General features: G+C 37.2%; 1 protein-coding gene across 1 annotated transcript in view; it reads left to right on the forward strand.

Moving 5' to 3' along the window:
• The window catches only part of RBKS (ribokinase), a 71,250-nt gene that overhangs the window by 5,176 nt on the left and 46,972 nt on the right, over positions 1-19,102 (forward strand). Inside the window, exon 2 of the mRNA XM_058021748.1 lies at positions 14,295-14,427. Within this exon, the coding sequence (XP_057877731.1) occupies positions 14,295-14,427 (133 nt within the window). The remainder of the gene's footprint in view (positions 1-14,294; positions 14,428-19,102) is intronic.

The following is a 19,102-nucleotide window of genomic DNA, read 5'->3' on the forward strand; positions in this document are numbered from 1 at the left end:
ATACAGCTTTTGAATATCTCTACTGGCCCAAACACTGGTGGTACAGGACCTGATCCAAGCTCGTTCATATCAAAAGAAGATTTTCACTGCTGCAAACTGAAATTGTCGTCCTCCAGCAAAATCTGTGTGATAGTTCATTTTAGGGTGAGACAGTTAAATACTCCAGCATGTTAAAGGTATTCAGTGTTACACCTCAGAACTTGAAAAGTTTCCAACAAAGTTCCTCTAACAAAAAATGACAAAATATTGGAGAGGGGAAAAGGAGGGAAAATGTCTGCTTGGGTGCTTCTTAAATTGACACAAAATAACTAGGGCAAGGCCACCAGGGGCTTTTTTAAACTCATTACAAGGGCTGCATTTGCAACTAAGGTTATGAACCCCAAGCAAGAGACAGTGTGCCATTGATCCCAGCTGGCACCTTCTGAAAGAAACTCTTGTTTGTGCCACAGAGGATGCTGTGGGCCCTCTCTGAGAAGGACTGGTGGTGCTAGAACACCTGCTCAGCCCTTGTCTTTGGCTCTTATCCATGAAAACGGGTTTTTTCCTCCCCTTCCTAAATGGAAATGTGGAAGTTTTAGAAGTCTTGGGAAATATGAATGTGAAAGTGGTCAAACAATGTCTTTTAAGTTAAGCACAACAAAAATGTTGCTTTCTGGATTCTATTTAATTGAAATGTCCCTGCCCTTTCATTTGGTATCTTCATTTTGTGTCCTATCCTACTGTGTACTGTAATTAGGCACTGTTTTTACTTCCAGAGGCATTCCATTTTAGCAATAACTTATATGCCTCTTGTTTTTCAGACTCGTTTATCTTGTTGAGTTTTAATAGTATGTATTTAGTAGCTCTTTTAAACTAAAAAATGCCCCATGTGGTACTACAGTCGAGCCTGTACTGCATGAATCCCAGTCACCAAGAACAGCACTATTTACCCTACTATGCATTGGGAAAACATTTTGCAATTTGAGGACAGAAAGAAGGGCAGTTTGCTTTGTAAAAAGGTAGGAATAAGTAAAGAGAATTGGAGTAAAGTATTAAAAGGGGCAAAAAGTATAGGAACGACCAAAGTTTTTACTACAGCAAGTGTGAAGAGTCTACCTAAAGAGTTGAAATTGAGATAAAAAGCAGGGAAACTAGAGTCCTAACAGTGACATGTCCCCGGTTGTCCAAAGGCCCCTTGCTTTTCTGCATCTCTTTCTGTCAGCTCTGCCTATCTGCTTGCTTTCTGCAATTTTATCGCACAGCTGCATGGCAGAATTCAAGGACAAGCTCTGTTCTAGTCCTGCTGTCTTCTCCCAGCAGCACTATTTTGGAAGATATGGCACCGAGAGGGTCCTCTGTTACCTCCTCCTTCCCATGAATGAGTTCCCAGCTGTCTGCTTCTTTTCCTACCAGCTGCAGTGTCTGGTCTGCTTAAGTTTGTAAATTGTTTTGAGATCCTTCAAGATAAAAGGTTCTTCTTAAGTGAGATCATTATCGTCTTGTACATTTCTCCACTCCCTTTTCTCAGTTCAAGCTTCTTTTCTCGACTTGGGGTCCAGCACAGTACTCAACGTTCCTAATTCATGGCAAAACAAAGTTTACACACAAATTTCAGCTTCCAATCCTTGAGTTGTTTGACTCCTCTTCGAGTACTTCAGAGCTGAAGGTTAAATATATGTATTTTCCTGAGCTGATGCCAAGATGCTTAGCACTTGCCACACTGGGATCGTACTTCTGCATTTACGTCTGACTTCATGTTATTTTGTGTGCTTCAAGAGACTGTGGAGTTCTATTCCTCCCACTTCTGAAGTACTTACTCATTCTAGGAAGCATTCCAGCTACAGCGTTGCTCTGAGGTCCTACACTGGGTTCTCATAGCCATACTTTGTTCATGTTCTTGTGGTTAAACTGTATGCCTGTCAGGGCAGGGATTTGACTCTGTGGTGTGGTGAACTTACAAAGGGGAACCCTGACAGGAGTTCAGAGGGCTCTCTGTTCAAAGGTTCATAGGTGGTAACACAGTGTTTGGCCAGGAGAACCTTATTTCTGTTCAGCTGCAAGTGTAGTTGTTGTCTCCATCTTCTGTAGTTTAACTGGCTAGTAAGAGAGGTTTTCACTGAATGGTATCTGTGTGCTTATTCCCAATTCATTCACATTCTAGTGAAATTTCCCTCTTTCCAATGAAAGTGAGGTCATCTTAAACCAGTGTTTATGATATTGCTGTCATTTCCATGGCAGTAGACTATGATATCATCAGTGGAGGATTATGCCTTTCCTATGTGTGTTAGCAATTAAAAATTATGGTTTGTGAGATAAAACTAGTATTTACCAAGCTTTTAGCTTTAGTCCATATGAGACTGGGAAACTATTGCTTAATCCTCTAGAGAGTTCACTTGGGTAATGGAGTAAATGAATCTAGAAACATTTTGATCCTAGCAGGTGATACATTTTTGGGGTATATTTTCCTAATGAAAGAAGAAAATCAGCTACTCCATCTTGTGTTCTCTCGCCTGGCCAAGAACACTTGTCTGAAACCCAGTAACACTCCTTACAGTTCTGTTATTCACAGCTACTTAATTGTTTGACTTAAAGATTCACAATTTTCTGCTTTCACTAGAATGTTGTTTTTCACCTTTGGAGGTCAGTAAGCTATTAGACACTACCCACAAAAGTAAAACAGTGTGATCATCAGTCTTTTCATCTTTTTAGTGGGTGCCCTCTTTGCCAGCTATCAGTAGCTGAATCTCTTTGTTGAACCTTCCAGAGGGTGTACATGCTTCCTCATGGGCTGGTGACAGGAGAAGCCAGTTTCAACACCGTAATGGCAAAAGAAAATTAATCCATTTAAAATGCAGAGTCCAGTGTTAGAACAGTTGCTAAAGTTGCAAGATGAGAGTGGTGGACTCAAAATATTATATATTTCATCCCTTCAAATACTTAAGAATTTTTAAACCAAGGAAGTAGACTTTCCTGAAAATGAGTGTGAAAAGAAAGGGAAAAGACATTAGATGAATGTTTGTAGAGAATAGACATCATCAGTCTGGGTATTGCAACATGAGACAAAATTAATAGTAATTTTTGGTGGTGTAGGTTCATTTCAGAAACACACTACTTCTCTGCATATTTCAGCCTATCTATTTTCCCACCTAACACAAGTGAACTCTCCTAAAATATCTCTTTCAATGATCTGGGTATGACCATTTGGAAAAAAATGCCAAAATGGTGTGCCCTAAGTACACACAAACTTGTTCAGTTACACAGAAGGTCTAGGATGTGAAAGGATTCTTCCTGAAATTGTTACCATATGAGTGACTACAGCAGAAAGAAATTCCTTGTCCCATGGTCGTTCACTGAAATGGAACCAGGCTGGAATAAAAGGATAGACAAAATTATTGTATGTATTTTTTGGAGGCTAAAATTACTAATGCCATAACAGACCTGGCTCTTATTTGCTGCCTATACAGTCAGGTGATGTTACAGCAACCTCCTGGCCATGCGTCTTCCCCATCATTCTGCATTCCTTCGGAGGCTTCATCTGTCTGTGGAAAACCCAGATTTGATACCTCTGTTGAAATAAAGTGAAATGCCAGGAAGTAAAATGGTTGTGATCAGGGAAAAGAATGTTGTGATGAAAGCTTATTTGCCAGTTGTCCAATATCACGGTAAGACGGGGTTTTTGTTAATTTGTGCTACGTACAGATGTCATTTTATCTCAGTAGTGCTTTGTAACATACGGCTGTTGCTTCACATTGTAACATCCCATGTTAGAGAGAGCACAGCTATTGCCTTTTGCTCTCTGTAGGGTGTTAGCAGCTAAGCAGCTCCAAGTAAATAGCATGCAAAGCACCAATAGCAGTGTCAGTACTGCAGGGTATTCCTTGGGCTTCTGCTATATCCCATGATACACATTATGAAAGTATCTATACTTTCTAGCCCCAATAAATACTTTTTCCATATAACTTCCACAGAATTTTTAATGGTTTGGTTATTATCCTACTATTACTGCAAACTGGTTTTGACTATTTAAAATAAAATGTCTCTTGCCTTTTCAGTCTGGAGGTGTCTGACATGCAAGATTCACAACAGTCAAATGGGAAGTTGTCTAAAGGAATTCCTTTGAAAATATTTGTCACAATGGCCAGGTGTTTGGCGCTAGATTTTAACACTCAACACTGAGAATATTATATTTTCTCCCCCTTAGTGAGACACAGAATGGTGTGATTAATATTCCATTCTGTCCTGTTAATGAATTACTTGCTGGCTGTACTGTTAAAGGAAATAACCATTTTCCTAGATGCATTTCTAGACTTAAGTATCTTTGGGTGAATTTTAGTACTCCTGACAGTAAAGAGCTGCTGGCACAAATCAAAACCTGCAATAAAAATCATACAGAGTCGATGGTAACAAATTTGTGTAAAAACACTCTGGGCAGCCATATATATTATGTTGCCTCTAGGAGCTGTCTGAGCTGTTCTTTCCATAGGAACTTACCAGTAAGGTTTTGTTTGCTTGTTTTATATGGCTCCAGTTGTTAGCTCCTATATCAAGCTGCAGTAAGTTATTTGATGCTGACATCCACGTTCCCTTGAGGATCCTTGTATCATATACTTCCAGCCAGAAGAAAATACAAAATTACTTTTCACTAGTATGTTGCCAAAGTGGGTACAGCTTTGTAGAACACGTTGATCTTTGTGACAACTAATTATAAAATAAGAAGGTGGTAATGTTCCCAAATATATCAATGTGCTCTCTTCTGTATTTTATTCTTTCTTCTTTCCATTTCTGAATTTAGTCCTTTTTTCCTCCTTTTTCTCCTGTGTGACATCAATAGCATGTCATTGTTGAACCGTGAAATTTTCCCTAATTTGTTTTCACCTCTTCTTGGTGTCCTTGTACATCGTGTTCTTACAGTGCACTTCTCTTCTGTATTGCTCTTTCCCTCTCACCTTTCAAAAAAAACTTTTACATGTGTAAAGTATCATAACTCTCTTTCGTCAATTTATTCCATCCATCACTTGCTATATTTCTTGTGTTCTTTCAGATCCCTGTTTATACAAAATGTATAAGCCTTGATAGTATAAACAGCACATAGAAAAAGCATTGGTCAGAGCTGAAAATAAAGGATAAGCAGATCAAGTTCAAGACTCATGGGAAAACTGGCATTTTTTATGTTCTCAGCAGCAATGAGACTGAATATTCATTCCTTCTAATTGTCTGATCCTGTTAGAATTATTCAATAATTTTAAAAATTCATTTTAATTTTTCTTTTTCCCAGAAAGGACCAAGTGAAAAATGCCCATTTGGAAAAAAAAAGTAACTGGTGATTTTGCTGGAACTCATACTACTCCATACAGAAACAGCAAAAATGTGCAAATTTTTCTTCAGTTTTTATTCTGTGTTGCTCACTAAATTCTGTGCTTAAATGGTGACACAGGAGTTGTCTATTGGTAGGCATTAGAAGCTAGCTTTATACAGAATTACACTTTTCCTTCTGGTATTTAGGGATCTACCTCTCCCAAAAGAGCTTAAATTGTGAAAAAGATAAAGGGACTTAGCTAGGTGGGATTCCTACCTGTCACAGCAGAGTTGACTTGGCCAGTGAAGCCACACACACTCCCCACACACCCTGCACATTCTTATCTTTGCCCTGCAAGCCTTAATTTTACTGTAATCCCAGATTTTAGTTGGTGCCTTTATAATTAGATGGAACTTCAGAGAACACTTTCTTTTATCAGTGAATAAACAGTAAGATAGTTTCAAAGTAAAAACTTGACTAAAAATTTATCCTGAAGTGGCTGAGCAGTAAAACTCGATGATGGTTGTAGGTCCCTTCCAACTGAACTATTCTATTCTATTCTATTCTATTCTATTCTATTCTATTCTATTCTATTCTATTCTATTCTATTCTATTCCCATATAATAAATATACATCTATGTAAATATATTTATTGCATTCATTATTTATGATACATTGAATAAATGTATGTAAACAATGTCTCATTTTGGTTATACTTTTCATTCATGACCCATATGGATTCAGCAGGAAGCACTGCACATACAAACTTGATAAAAAATATCATATATTTCTCAAAATTACTGTCCTGGCTATAAGCTTTTAGAACATCTTATTGAAGAAAATTATAACTACTTGAACCACACTGTACTTTGTCTTGATGACTGTGTACTCTGAAAACACATCTCTGGTGTTGCTTGTGATACTATAGTTTATAAAACACAGTATGCTTGTGTGCAAAATGCTGATGCTTAATGGTATGAGGGGCTTCTTCTTATTTTTAACCTGAAAAAGACTGACAGAAAGATTTTGTATGGTAAGTGCCCTGTTTTCTGTATGATAGTAAAGTGTATCATACTTTATCAGTATCAGATATCAGTAAAGTATCAGAATAAAAAAATCAGTACAGATTACTTTGTTGATTTACCAGTATATAGAAAATCATGATGACAAGAACAAGGACCATGTGGCCTGTCCAGCCAACCATATTATTTCTACTTTGTTCACTGCGGTCTGATAAATTCTTTTTTTAAGAGGTATAGAAAAAAAATTAATGTTTGCATGTCTTGTTTATCTTAATCTGTCCTTGGGTAGGTAAAGATCACTGTTTGCTTGGGTTGCAAAGGTTGTTTTGTTTTGTATTGTTTTTTTCTGCTTCAGCACTGGTATTTCATCATGATACAATGTTCTGTTCAGCACAGGAACTGTAGGCAGCCTGCTTCAGTTCTGGGTGAGCACAGCCTGTTTCAGAGACAGTCTATTCTAACATTACTGTCAGATTGCATTGAAAATAATTATGTAACTGCCATTCCAAAAATAATGTAATCGAGAGACATCAATGAGGAACAACGTGGGAGGCAAATAAAGCTAGAGAGTAGCAATTCTGAAAATTTCCACAATCTTTCTTAAATACAAAACAGATGTTTGGTAAGAATGATGGAATGTTTGCTGAGACTTAAATATCCGAAGATAGATTTATTTGAGTTTTTACGTCTCTTTGGAGCTTCAGATTCAGAATTAAACATTCCACACATTATGAACCCATCAATGTTGTTCCACCTTTTCCCCAGATTTGAATGCTAGTGATGTGAGGAAATGTTACAGGTTTGTTGTTCCATGAGAAAGCTTTCTGGTAATTAGTCAAAAAAATAATTTCTTTGTATTGAAGTTTTTATATTCATAACATAATTTAGGAAATTGATGTATTAGTAATACCATAATTTCACTGAAATGCAGTACAGTGTACTACCATAAATGCTTCAGGGCATTCATCTGAATGCCTTTCTATTTGCTTCAGCTTTTAATATCTAGGAGGGTAAAATCTGATTCTGCACAGAGGGTCAACAAAATTATTCATTGAAGCTCTTGAAGAACTGTGGACAGCTGTTCTCATTTTATATGTTACAAGTTTGTTCCTTTTCAATTGAAGCTGTGATTGTACATATAAGAAGATATCACTCTTGTGGCCATCCTACGTGTAGTAACAGCCATTCATTTCATTTTCTCCCTTGCTAGAGATTTTCTACAGTTACACCACTTCAGCTGTTTACCCACTCAGTAATGAGATCTACAAACCAGTTTGTCTATTTATATATATCTATATATCTATTAATGTGCTTATATAAACAGTTTATATATTTATCTGTTGTTTATATATATTTCTGTTTCATAGAATACATATTTTCCCTGATGGCAAAACTCATTGAAAAGATTCCTGCAGCTTTGCACCAGTTTATCATTCACTTGTTTGTGTTGTGATGATGAATGTTCTTTAATGTACAATCAAACTGATTTTAAAAAGTCCCTCTGAATGGATGATGGTGCAAAGCTTTTGCATCTCACTGTGCTGCAGAGGGACTCCTCTGTAAGTGTCAGTTATTGTGCCTGAGACCAGCTTGGGTTGTGCTTCCATAGTGTTCAGCACTGTGGGCTGCAGAGAGAACTCAGACCATCAAAAGTCCGAGCAATAGGCAAGTGTTTGAATTGTCTGAAAAGTTTTGAGTTTTTTTTAAAAGAAAATCTTGTTGTGTTGAGTAGCATAAAAGGAAAATAATAGAGATTTGCTATGATTTTTAGGGTTTTGTCAGTCATTGAAGGTCTGAAGGATGTCTACAAACCTAGAACCAGATTGCCCCATGCTTAAACCAAGGTCTAGTTAACTGAATTCCTGAGGTAATCTCTTTAGAAATCTTGGAAGTTTTCTACCTCCCAGTAAGATATTTTAATGGATGATTAAAAGGGGTGAAAACATAAATGAGTCAAGAATATCAGATTTTGAAAAGAGTGTGGTCTTTTTGTCTCCATGTTATGGATACTTTCCCACAGCACATGTTCAAATCTTCAAAATGAACCTAGACAAAACAGATCAAGGCTAAACCAAAATGTTAAGCCAGATCCAAACGAGGTCTGAGACTTTTTCACCACAATGTTGTGTTATATTAGAGGCAAGAACTGTTCTCTCCTTTGTATTTGTTCAGTTGTGAGAATCATGAAAGGCCAGTAAATTGTATGTACTAGACAGTGGCTAGTTATACCTACTCTAATCTCACTGGGATTTTCCCCATTCTAGGGAATTCCCAGGAGTGGAGAAAGCAAGTTTTGTTCAGTGATTCAAAGAGAACAGAATCAAAGCTAAATTCTAGAGCCTTACATTATATTGCTTTTTATTAAGTCAGTTTTAAATTCAGTATTTCTGCTGCTATTTTCCTACCCCTGCTCATCTTCACCTCTCTTCAGGAATTTAGGAAATCTGAATGTTTCTTTTGATACTATTTAAATAACAGTAATTTTAAGCATTTTTGGTGATATTTAATGTAGAAATTCTCTTCCCCTCTGAGTTGCCTGATGAGAATATTGTTGGGACTTTTTTAGAGAAAAATATTCACGTGCTTTGCTATTTTCCTTTCTCATGCATGCCATTCTCTGCAATGTACTGATACTCTCTGCTTTTCCATATATCTAATGAGCTAAGTATACTGTGCTACTTAGGCAAACCTTAGCAACAGAGCATTAAGTGTTTTCAACACAAAGTAGTATCAAGTGCAAGTCCCAGCTTTGGCTCAGGGCAGTCTGGCTGTACCGCTGCCAGCAGAGAATCTCCTGCTCCTCCCTTCACTGACCCACCTTGGCTGCTGGATAATGAGTTGGATGAATGCTCTGGTCCAAATGAAAATGACCCTTTGAACAAAAATGTTTTGAATTAGGAAGCTCTGTAAATAAAAGCAATAAAAGCAGTGCTAGAGAAATAGTGGGGAAATGCTGTGAGAAGCGGGCATGGCTTCACATCAGTTTAAGCTGACAATAATAATACATCTTTTTAGTTTTCATGTGTTGAAAACAATGAACAAACGGTGGTCAGGTGTCAAGAATCAGAAGCAAACTATGATTCATTTCAGGATTAATTTATGCAAATTCTGCATAATATGTATCTCTCCCTTTCCCCTTTTTCATACTTTCTATCTCTGTATGTGATTTAGTCATATGCTTAGAGGGGAACTTTTTGAGAAAACCCAGAATATCGGGAAAGGTGCACTAATGACTCAGAACATTGTGCTTTCACCTCTGATTCAGTGCTTCAACACTGTAGTATAAGGTTCTCTTCTGGTTTTAATGCCATCCCTCCAAAGGGATGTCTGTCCTTAAATACAAATGCTTATCAGCTCTAGCCTCTATGGGAACTCGTGGACATGCTGGAAGGGAGGGTTGAAGTTAGTGCAGTGGTAGAATACTCATGTCTGTGCCTTTATTCATCCCAAACCTCTGAAACATAAGTGTACCTAAGATTCTTCATTAGTCTCAAACAAATGTGGGCAGCATTCCTGTGTGCTTTACATTTAAATATTGTTTTGTAAAAACTCGGTTGAAATTATGAGTGAGGATATTCCTTGCTTGTAATGTCCAAAGTAATTCAAGATATTTCAGTCTGAACTTTCCTCTATAAATATGATTAAGTTGTACCATGCACAATTTGCAAAACATGCAGTGATTTTATTTTACTTAGAATGTATTGTGAGTTTTCAAGTTCAGTTTCTGATTGTTCATAAGACATAAGAGCTCAGTATCCTTTGCACCATTTAGGCTATCAATGGTGAGCAGAATTTGTCATGTAAGCAAGGAGGAGTCTGTTGAATAGTAACTTATATTGGGTTTTTCAGGTCAATGTTTTCAAATCACGTCAGAAGTTGTAAATGGCTTTGCAAAACATTTTATGTAACAATTCTGAATGCTCATGTGACATTTTTTCTAATTAACTTATTTAGCCTAGTTTTGGAGTAACATTAGCTGTTTCATCACTTTTAGGCTATTTTGGGTATTCTTTGTGACACCATGAATAAGCCAAGAATTTATAGGGTTTCTTAATCATACAGATTAGTCATCACTGCCTGCTCATAAAAGAAGCCTGAAATGCTCATTAAAATTGTCTGATGTGAATCAAAAGTTAGAATAGTTGCAGAATTAAATGATGAGAGAATACCATTATATTAGCAAAGAAACCTGTTTCAGGAGTACTGGTTTCAGTGTAAGCTAAAACTGCCTATATAGATCAGTATAGATATCAGATGAGATATATAGATTAGTGTATATCCAAATTTGTTTCATATGGAAAATAAGAATGGGCTTCTGGAATAGAGATTTGGTCTGGAATGATTGGCAATCATACCTAAAATGAAACATGGTGAAGGTTTGTTTGTAGGGATCTGCAGGAAGTTGCTACATGTTCTTGCCTGGTCTGTTTTGGCTTATTTTGAAAATTGAACTGTTATAAATCACACTTGCACTTGATCCTTTGCCCTTTGCCTTGTACCTTTCCATCAGAGCAATAAAAAAGGTCATTTCCCTGTCTTCCACAAGCTGTTTGAACCCCACAGGCAGCTGTTATGCCATGCTACTTGAAACACTGAGACCAAAATTCTCATCTCACCAAGCCTGTTTTTCACCAGTGAAATTATGATGCTTCCACTGGACTTGCATGTTGATGCCAACATAAAAGAAAGAATAATCAAGTCATAGTGTAGCCACTGTTAAAACAGCAATATTTACGGTTGAACATACTTGAATATGAGCTCTGAGTAGTGCTATTAGGAGATGTGTGCTGAAATGAAAATTTATAATCTTTGCTTTAAAATATATTGACTGTTTATGGAAGCAAATTCTATTTAGAATAAGCTATAATCTCTTTAAAAAAATAACCTAAGGAAGAAAATTTAATTGAGAATTGATGCCATTTTCATACTGCAGAATTTAAATGAGAAGACAGTGTGAGCTGGTGGATTAAGCTGATCTCTCTTTTTGGTTTTGCCCCTGGCTTCTTGACTGACCCATGAAAAGGCAAAATGCATTGACTAAGTCCCATACCTACGAAACAGGAATAATTATGTTGTTCTGCTTTTTAAGGTGTAGTGAGATGTGTGGATGAAAGGAACTGTACAAGAGCTGCTATTGGTTCTTATTACCAAGGCTGGGTGAAAATCCTTCCTTACTGAATGCTGCCTAATTTTAGAGGTGTATGCGCTGTACCCTGGCAGTAACTGAAGAGGAGCTTCCTCAGCTGAGTCTTGTGGCCTTCATTCTGTGGTCCACAACTGTCTCTACTTTGGCTTCCAGTGGTGAAAATGGTGATAAATTACAGACGTTGCCATTAAGGAATATTGTTTATTTATTTCTATTTATCGATACTCTTTATTATTGCAACTTTGTCCCTGAGAATGTAGAGTTACTCATTGATGGAAACAATTTCCTGGATGCTGCTGTGGGCAGTTTTAACTTCACTGTATTAGGATTGTATTAGGTGTTAGGAGCTTAGCAATCATTTCCAGATATATATATATATATATATATATATATATATACACACACACAAGGTAATAAGTGTATTTTTAAAAAGCTTTTGTGTTTTTATTGGAAATGGTTTAAACATTTTGCAACAAAATGTTCCTGGCTCTGAATCTCTGGAAATGAGTGCTGTGAGCTGTATGTGTGACTCTTCGGGGGTTTATCTGTGGCCACCCACACAAAAGAAACCTGGTGACTGTGTATGCTATCCTAAAATCTGGCATGCTGTGTTAGTGAGTGTCTCTGTTAGTGTGGCTGCATCTCTACCTGCATCTCTCTGGAAACTATAACTACTGATACCTGTAACAACTCCTTCAAAGCCAAAATCTTAATTTCTGGGAGTTTGGGTCTTGTTTGATTTTGGTGGTTTCATTTTAGGTTTTCTTGACTTTCTACTGATCCTAAACCTTTGGACTGAAGAAATTGAATATTAGAGGGAGAAAAAAAATGTTTGCTTTTTCCCAAGAATTTTCAGTAAATTAGACTGTGCTCTGTCATTAGTTCTGTAAGATTCTGCAAACACCCATATGCCCCAGAAGGTGCAGCATAAGCTCAAAAAGTAATATATACATTCTTCATATCCTTTCAAAAAACAATCTGTAGTGATTGCCTTATGCAGAAGCACAGAATCATAGAACATTCAGGGTTGAAAGGAACTTTAAAGATCATCCAGTCACAACCTCTTCTGCCATAATCAGGCACACTTCCCATTAGACCTAGGCCTTATCCAACCTGGCCTTGAACACTGCCAGGGGTGAGGCATCCAGAATCTCCCTGGACAACTTGTTCCAGTGTCTCACCACCCCCACAGTGAATAATTTCTTGTAATATCTAACCTTTTATTCTGAATTGGAAGGCTGGCAATTTTCAAAGAGTCATAGAATAGTTGAAGTTAGAAGGGACTACAGTGATCCACATCTGTTCCAAGCTCCCTGCTCAGGCAGAGTCATCCTAGAGCGTGTGGCACGTTGCATCCAAGCACTTCTTGAATATCTCCAGTGAGGGAGACTTTCTGGGCTCAGTCACCCACGCAGTAAAGAAGTTCTTCCTCATGTTCAAGTGGGAACTTTCTGGGCATCAGTTTCTGCCCATCACCTCCTGTCCTATTGCTCAGCAGCACTGAGCAGAGCCTGGCTCCATCCTCCTGGCACCCTCCCTTCAGATACTGACAGACTTTGATGAGGTTCCCTCTCTGGCATCTCTCTGTCACAGCTGACCAGGCCCAGCTCCCTCAGCCTTTCCTCATACATGAGATGCTCCAGTCCCTTGATCATCTTTGTTACCCTCGGCTGGACCCGCTCCAGGGGCTCCATGTCCCTCTAGTCCTGAGGAGCCCAGAATTCAGTTTTTGAATTTTGAAGCTGCTGTGAGATTTATTGGTAAAATGATGTTATAAATTGACAAACAGAGCTGAATTTAATCTCTTCATCATTAGGGTGGATTCTTCTGAATTCTTTTAGACTCCCATTCTCCATGCTTCCTTTCTATCCTGCAGACTTTGGAAACTGTCTGAGGTAACTGTTCTTGACTGAGTAGGTTCTTAGTACACCATGGAATGCCTTCCCTTTCCACATGTTGTGAAGTTGTTTGTAGCATAAGAGATTTTAAAATTACATTTTTAGGCCTGGTATCTGGAATGCATGCCTTGAGAAGGCAGAAATTTTGGTTGTCTGAGTGTTGAAAATGCATCTTTGGGTTACGTATTTTAATAAAAATTACAGAAGTCATGTAGTCTTTGCATTCTGAGAAATTCTATCCCACAGTCTCAGTGGCATCTTTTACTCTTTTCAACTTTTGTTTGAGATAGCAAAGCATCTGGTAGGGTTAACAGAACTGCAGTTTTGTTTTGTTTTTTTCCAAAATGGAAATGAAACCAGAATACACTCCTGATGGCTTTCGGCTGGTATTAGTGCATCTGGTTCTGGGCACCCATCTGCAGAAGGATGTAAATGTGATTGGACTGCATTCAAGGAAAAAACAAAATGCTGAGAAGTTGTAAAGAGAAAAACTTAAAAAAGAAAAATGTTAAAAATGTACAGTATGCCTGCATGACAGCAGAGGAGAGGCAGGTTTTGGTAATGATTACAATTCTTAGGGGTGTGAACACCAACAGAGTGAAAAATTACTTAAGGATAGTTTAAGAAGGTATAATTACATGTAATGGAACTAAATGAACTATATGTAAACTTGAGCCTAATTTTACAGTAAAAAAACCCCATGAACAGTGAGACTTATAGATTTATGGTTTATCTGTATTAAGAATCCCAGTTGGGGATAAGGTGCATCTTCTGTAGAAACATGAAACATGAACAAAAGAAATGCAGTCCCTCTCTTGAGGGGACAAGAAACTTGACTGTGTGGCACATAAGGAATAAACTTAAGCTAGTGGGATGTGGAGTAACTCTTATATTGAAGATGTTTGTTATCTTCAACCACTAATGTATGTAAATATTGCTTTAAATTGGAATAGCCTTACTACGCGATTGCCAAAAGCTGGAGAAACTATCCTTGGACAGAAGTTTTTTGTTGGTTTTGGTGGGAAAGGAGCCAACCAGTGTGTCCAGTCTGCTCGACTTGGGGCCAAGACCTCGCTGATCTGCAAGGTAAGTACTGACTTGTTCTTCAATTACAGCTGAACTGAATGTTCATGCAAATTCCAGTAAACCTTTTGGTCACTTACCAAAAAGCTTTTGGTATGTTTTTAGCTTTTAAAAATCTCTCTGTATTTCTCTTTTCTTTTTCTTATTTCAGCTATAAATTTAAGCATGGAGGAGGCTTTTTAAGAACATTGCCAGAACCAAAGACTAGTTGGCTACAGATCTGACAGAAATTGCATGTAGAGAAGTATTGCAAAACTTAGGTTGATATGCCATGGAAAAGAGAATTGGGAAGAGTTAGACATGTTTAAAATTTAAGAAATCTTGATTAGGCCTTCCTCTTTATGTTCCCCACTGTTATAGCTATCAGCACTTCATTGATGGCATTCAGGTGCTAGAAGCTATGGTCGCTCTGAAATTTACTTTGTAGATGATTAAAAATCAGACACTCACAAGCCAGTGACAAATTTGAGAAGGAATGTAAAAGTGCTTTGAGGATTGAATCATTATCTCATTACTTGAGGTTAAGATAAGGTGATAGTATCCAAATTCTAGCACTTTTGTGTGCTATGGGATATTTTTGCCTACTTTTCTGAAACATCTGATGTATTGCAGCTCTAAGGACTTGCTCACAGACCATTGGGCTGATTCAACTTGGCAGATGCTATATTCTTACAATGCTTTTCTTTGATTTTTGTCATTAAACATTATAAGTTTTGAGTGATCATTACTACGGTTAAGATCAAATTTTTTCTCTCTGTAGTCTTTATTGTCTATCCTGTGCTAACTGTAGATGAAACTTCAAATTGACTGGACATACTTTGTTTTTTGCCATAGCTGGGGAGGATGCTAAATTTGTTGGATCATTGTCTGTCAAGGATTTTTTGAGAAGTACTGCAAACATCTCAAGGAAGCCTTCCTCACTGTTCTTTCAATTCAACGTTTAGACTAAACAATGTTGGCTATAAATTTAAATTACACCTGAAAGCATTTCTGTGAGTTATTATCACTAGTTCTTCTACAGTGTGGGGTCGGCTTTTTTTGGCAATGTTTGCACTTCTGTCATATTGTGTATATTTGATCATCTTTGCATTCAAGAACGATCAGATTCAAGTACAAGATGAACTGTCAGTGAATTCCCTTCTAACATTTCCTGCTAAATGTTAAAAGGTTTTTTCCATTGCAAGTGTGAATTTTGCTTTATTTTTTTTAAATGATCTAGCCCTTTGCTCAGTGCAATGGAAACATACACATTCGTAATAAAATTTAGTAGCTACTATATTTTCTAAGTACTTTTCAAAAACATACTTCTGTTATTTCAGTAAGACCCATTCTTCTTTCTGTCTTTCTGTCTTTCCATCTTTCTGTCTGTCTGTCCATCTGTCTCTTTCTCTTGTTTTCTCTTGCTTTCTGTTGTGTATTCATTGGAGAAAATGTTAGCATTTTCTATTTTTTTAATTTTGAAAGTTGTTATTTAGTTTTTAAAAATTGCACTTTATAGCCTCACAAAATACTATCTCATCTCATAGAAGTCTCATATACAGTCTTATATCTGCATAGGTTAATGAGATATAAAATTTCTTTCTTAATAAACTAAGAAGAATCTGGCAATAATGAGGTTCTTCATACCTCAGAGCTTTAAAACGCAAGAGTCAGTGTTTGGTGAGGGTTTGAGAGAAAGAAAATTATAATGACTTACTGTTATGACTAGAGATGCCACAGAGTGCTGTGGCATTTAATGTAAACATTGTAAAAAATGTTAAAATATTGAGTTTCAGTACTGGAAATGCAAACAGTGTTCTGTTTCCTGCAGGATGTGTCTGCAAGTGGCCACTGTTACTCTGAGTTACCAATGTGTGTCACAGTAGCAGTCAATGTGCTCTGTCCTGTAAAACAATGTACTGATGGAATAGTTACAGAGAAATGTAAAGCATTCCTTTCAGGGTACTAAATGATCTAAGCAAATAAATTAATTGCTCAGGTTCATGCAAGAACACTGTTGCTGTACTGAAAAAATAATTTCAAACTCCCCTAACTATTTTCTTTCTTTTTGTCATGACTATTCCCAAAAAAATCTGTTTGGCATCCTGGAATAAGATGGTGAAGGGACATTGGTCTGAAAGACATTGTATGTGCTGAAAAACATCCTTTACTTCTGACAGACAATTTGGGATGATCTTCACTGGACATTGCTGATATTGCATATAATAAACTCTGCTTAAGCCATGGCTGCATTTGTTTCCTATCTAGAAACAGAAAGTGTTGTATTACCATGTTGTGTAGTCTTTTAAATGATCCATAAACCAAGTTTTAAGTTAAAGTGCTATAGGCTAAATTTTCACTTCATTGTATGAATATAGCTGTATCTCAGATGCAGGGCAGAGTATGATGGGTATCTTCAATTGTTTTTTTCCTTTTGTATTACTGTCTTATGCTTGTCTTTAGTACCTGCTTAATTCCCTAATGACAAAAAATAGTAAACACTTGAAATAAAAAAACAACATATAAAATAAATAAAAATTATCAAGAGGTACATGCATTTTGTTGAAAGTAATTTTCAGGTACAGATGAGTTTGATTCTTAAGCTGCTAGAATTCTAGTTGCTATGATGTCAGCTAGCTCCCTAGCTTCATGTGGAAAACATGATCATAAGCAGGGAAAACCCAGACTGAAAAATACTGATGGGATTCCACTTATTCTGATATGTAAACTGTGTGACAATAATCCTTGTACAAATGGCTTTTTTTGTTAAGAATTCAAGAAAGAAGAAATGCTATTTAAGCTCTTAACAGTGTTCTGTGGTCTGCAGACTGAGACATCTATTTTTCTATTTATCCAGTACTCCATCTAGGAGAGTCTGTGCAAAAGCAGAAATTATTTAAAACAATGTTATATAATTTGACATGGTCAGTAAATATGCCTTTAATCTAAACTGAGTCTAATGCCCAATACTCTTGTCTTCCTTGGGGGTAAAGCCTGAATGGAAAAATAAAGTCCTTCAAATGCACTAGGATTAACTGGGTTGGATACTGATGAACTAACATGGAAAAAGTCTCCAGAGGAAAGTGACCTCCATGGACACCCCTTGGAGGGCTTCCCTCCAGCACTGAGATGTCTTTCTGTGAGCAAAAGTACCATGGCTGATCTCAGCTGCTTTGACAGTTGAACAGTAAGGGATGTCTGTCTGTCAGTCATGCCGGATCCAGAGCTGAAGGAAGGAAGTTTCAGTTGAGCTTCTGGAAGGGGGTTATGAAATATTTTGTTGCTGAATTGACTAAACAGATTGTGAGATTTGTTGTAGAAGAATCATAGTAGCAAGGGAGGGAGAAGGTGATACCATCAGAGCACAGTTGTTAGGGTGTAGAGGTGAGCACAGCTCAGATTTAAATTGCAGATGGCTGCAGTCATCCAGCCTAAAGCAGTCAGAAGAGGCAGCTTCTGACAACCCGCCCTGTCTGGCAAACTGGGAGTAGCCAGAAGTACAAATATACTCTAATATGAAAACAATGACTAACACAGTGACCCAAGAAAATGTTGGGTTGTTTGGGGTTTTTTCCCGTGTACTAGACCAATGTTCCATCTGGTTAAACTATTCTGACCTTAATTACTGTCCTCCTTTGCTGCAAGACTGGGACTATCCTTAATAATGCTTTAGAAAAAACCCTTATAGATGTTGTAGGAAATGGACATTTCAAATCATGGTTATGCAATCAAATACGTGAGGAGAAGGATCATCCATCTGTGACACTTTAAATTTCAGAATTCTGACTCAAAGGGTTAGATTCTTGTGATCACTAGCTGGTACTCGGGCCTTCTCAGCTTTTTGAAGGACTGAACTCATAAATAGACAAATTTTTAACAACAGCCAGTAGAGGCAACTGCTTTGTGCTGGTAGTAACTGAAGTACACCATTAGCTATGAAGTGCTGTTTTATGAGAAGATGGATAATTGGTTAGGACTCCTCTAGACCCACAACCAGGACATTGATTTGGCTTCTACTTCTTTTCATCTCTTGCAAAAATACTTTCTGTAGCATTGGTTAGTCTTTGACACTGCTCAGATACACAACTCACTCTTGGAATGGGGAACACATGCTATGCATGCTGAAGACAGGCTGAGTGGTGACTCAAAAGCTTTGTTGGCTTTATAAATATATTTTAAATGCTTGCATGGTATTAAGCAAATTAAACTATTTTTTTCTCTCCATGTACCTCATCTCCTTTGTTCAGCTTGTGTAATGTAACAAAAAGGAATTTATATTACTTTGAATAAACAGCAAGCAGAATTGTTTTCAGCTAAAAAGATTAATGGAACTGAAATTACAAGCTTTTTAAGTTGCTATTAAAAAAAACAATAGACCATAGCTTGACTCCTTAACTCAACTTGATCTGCTGTTGCTGGATAATGCAAACAAAAATGTTGAATTTCTAAACAGTACACTTAGTACTGAAAATTGCAGAAATTAGTAATGCTGCATTTATCATCGCTTTCTGTCCCATAGACACAGTTTGATATTTTTCCACCAAGGAAACTTGAGGTAAAAAATTCAAAATACAAACTGCAATTCAGAAAGACACCAGAATTAATGTCAATGCTTTCAGTTCAAAGTTTCAGTGTCAGAGAAGCACAGGGTTTGTAAAAGGATGAAACTTGAATATTGCAACATGGATATTTGTAATAG

The sequence above is a fragment of the Melospiza georgiana genome, chromosome 3 (assembly GCF_028018845.1).
Source record: "Melospiza georgiana isolate bMelGeo1 chromosome 3, bMelGeo1.pri, whole genome shotgun sequence".
In the NCBI taxonomy this organism is placed as follows: Eukaryota; Metazoa; Chordata; class Aves; order Passeriformes; family Passerellidae; genus Melospiza; species Melospiza georgiana.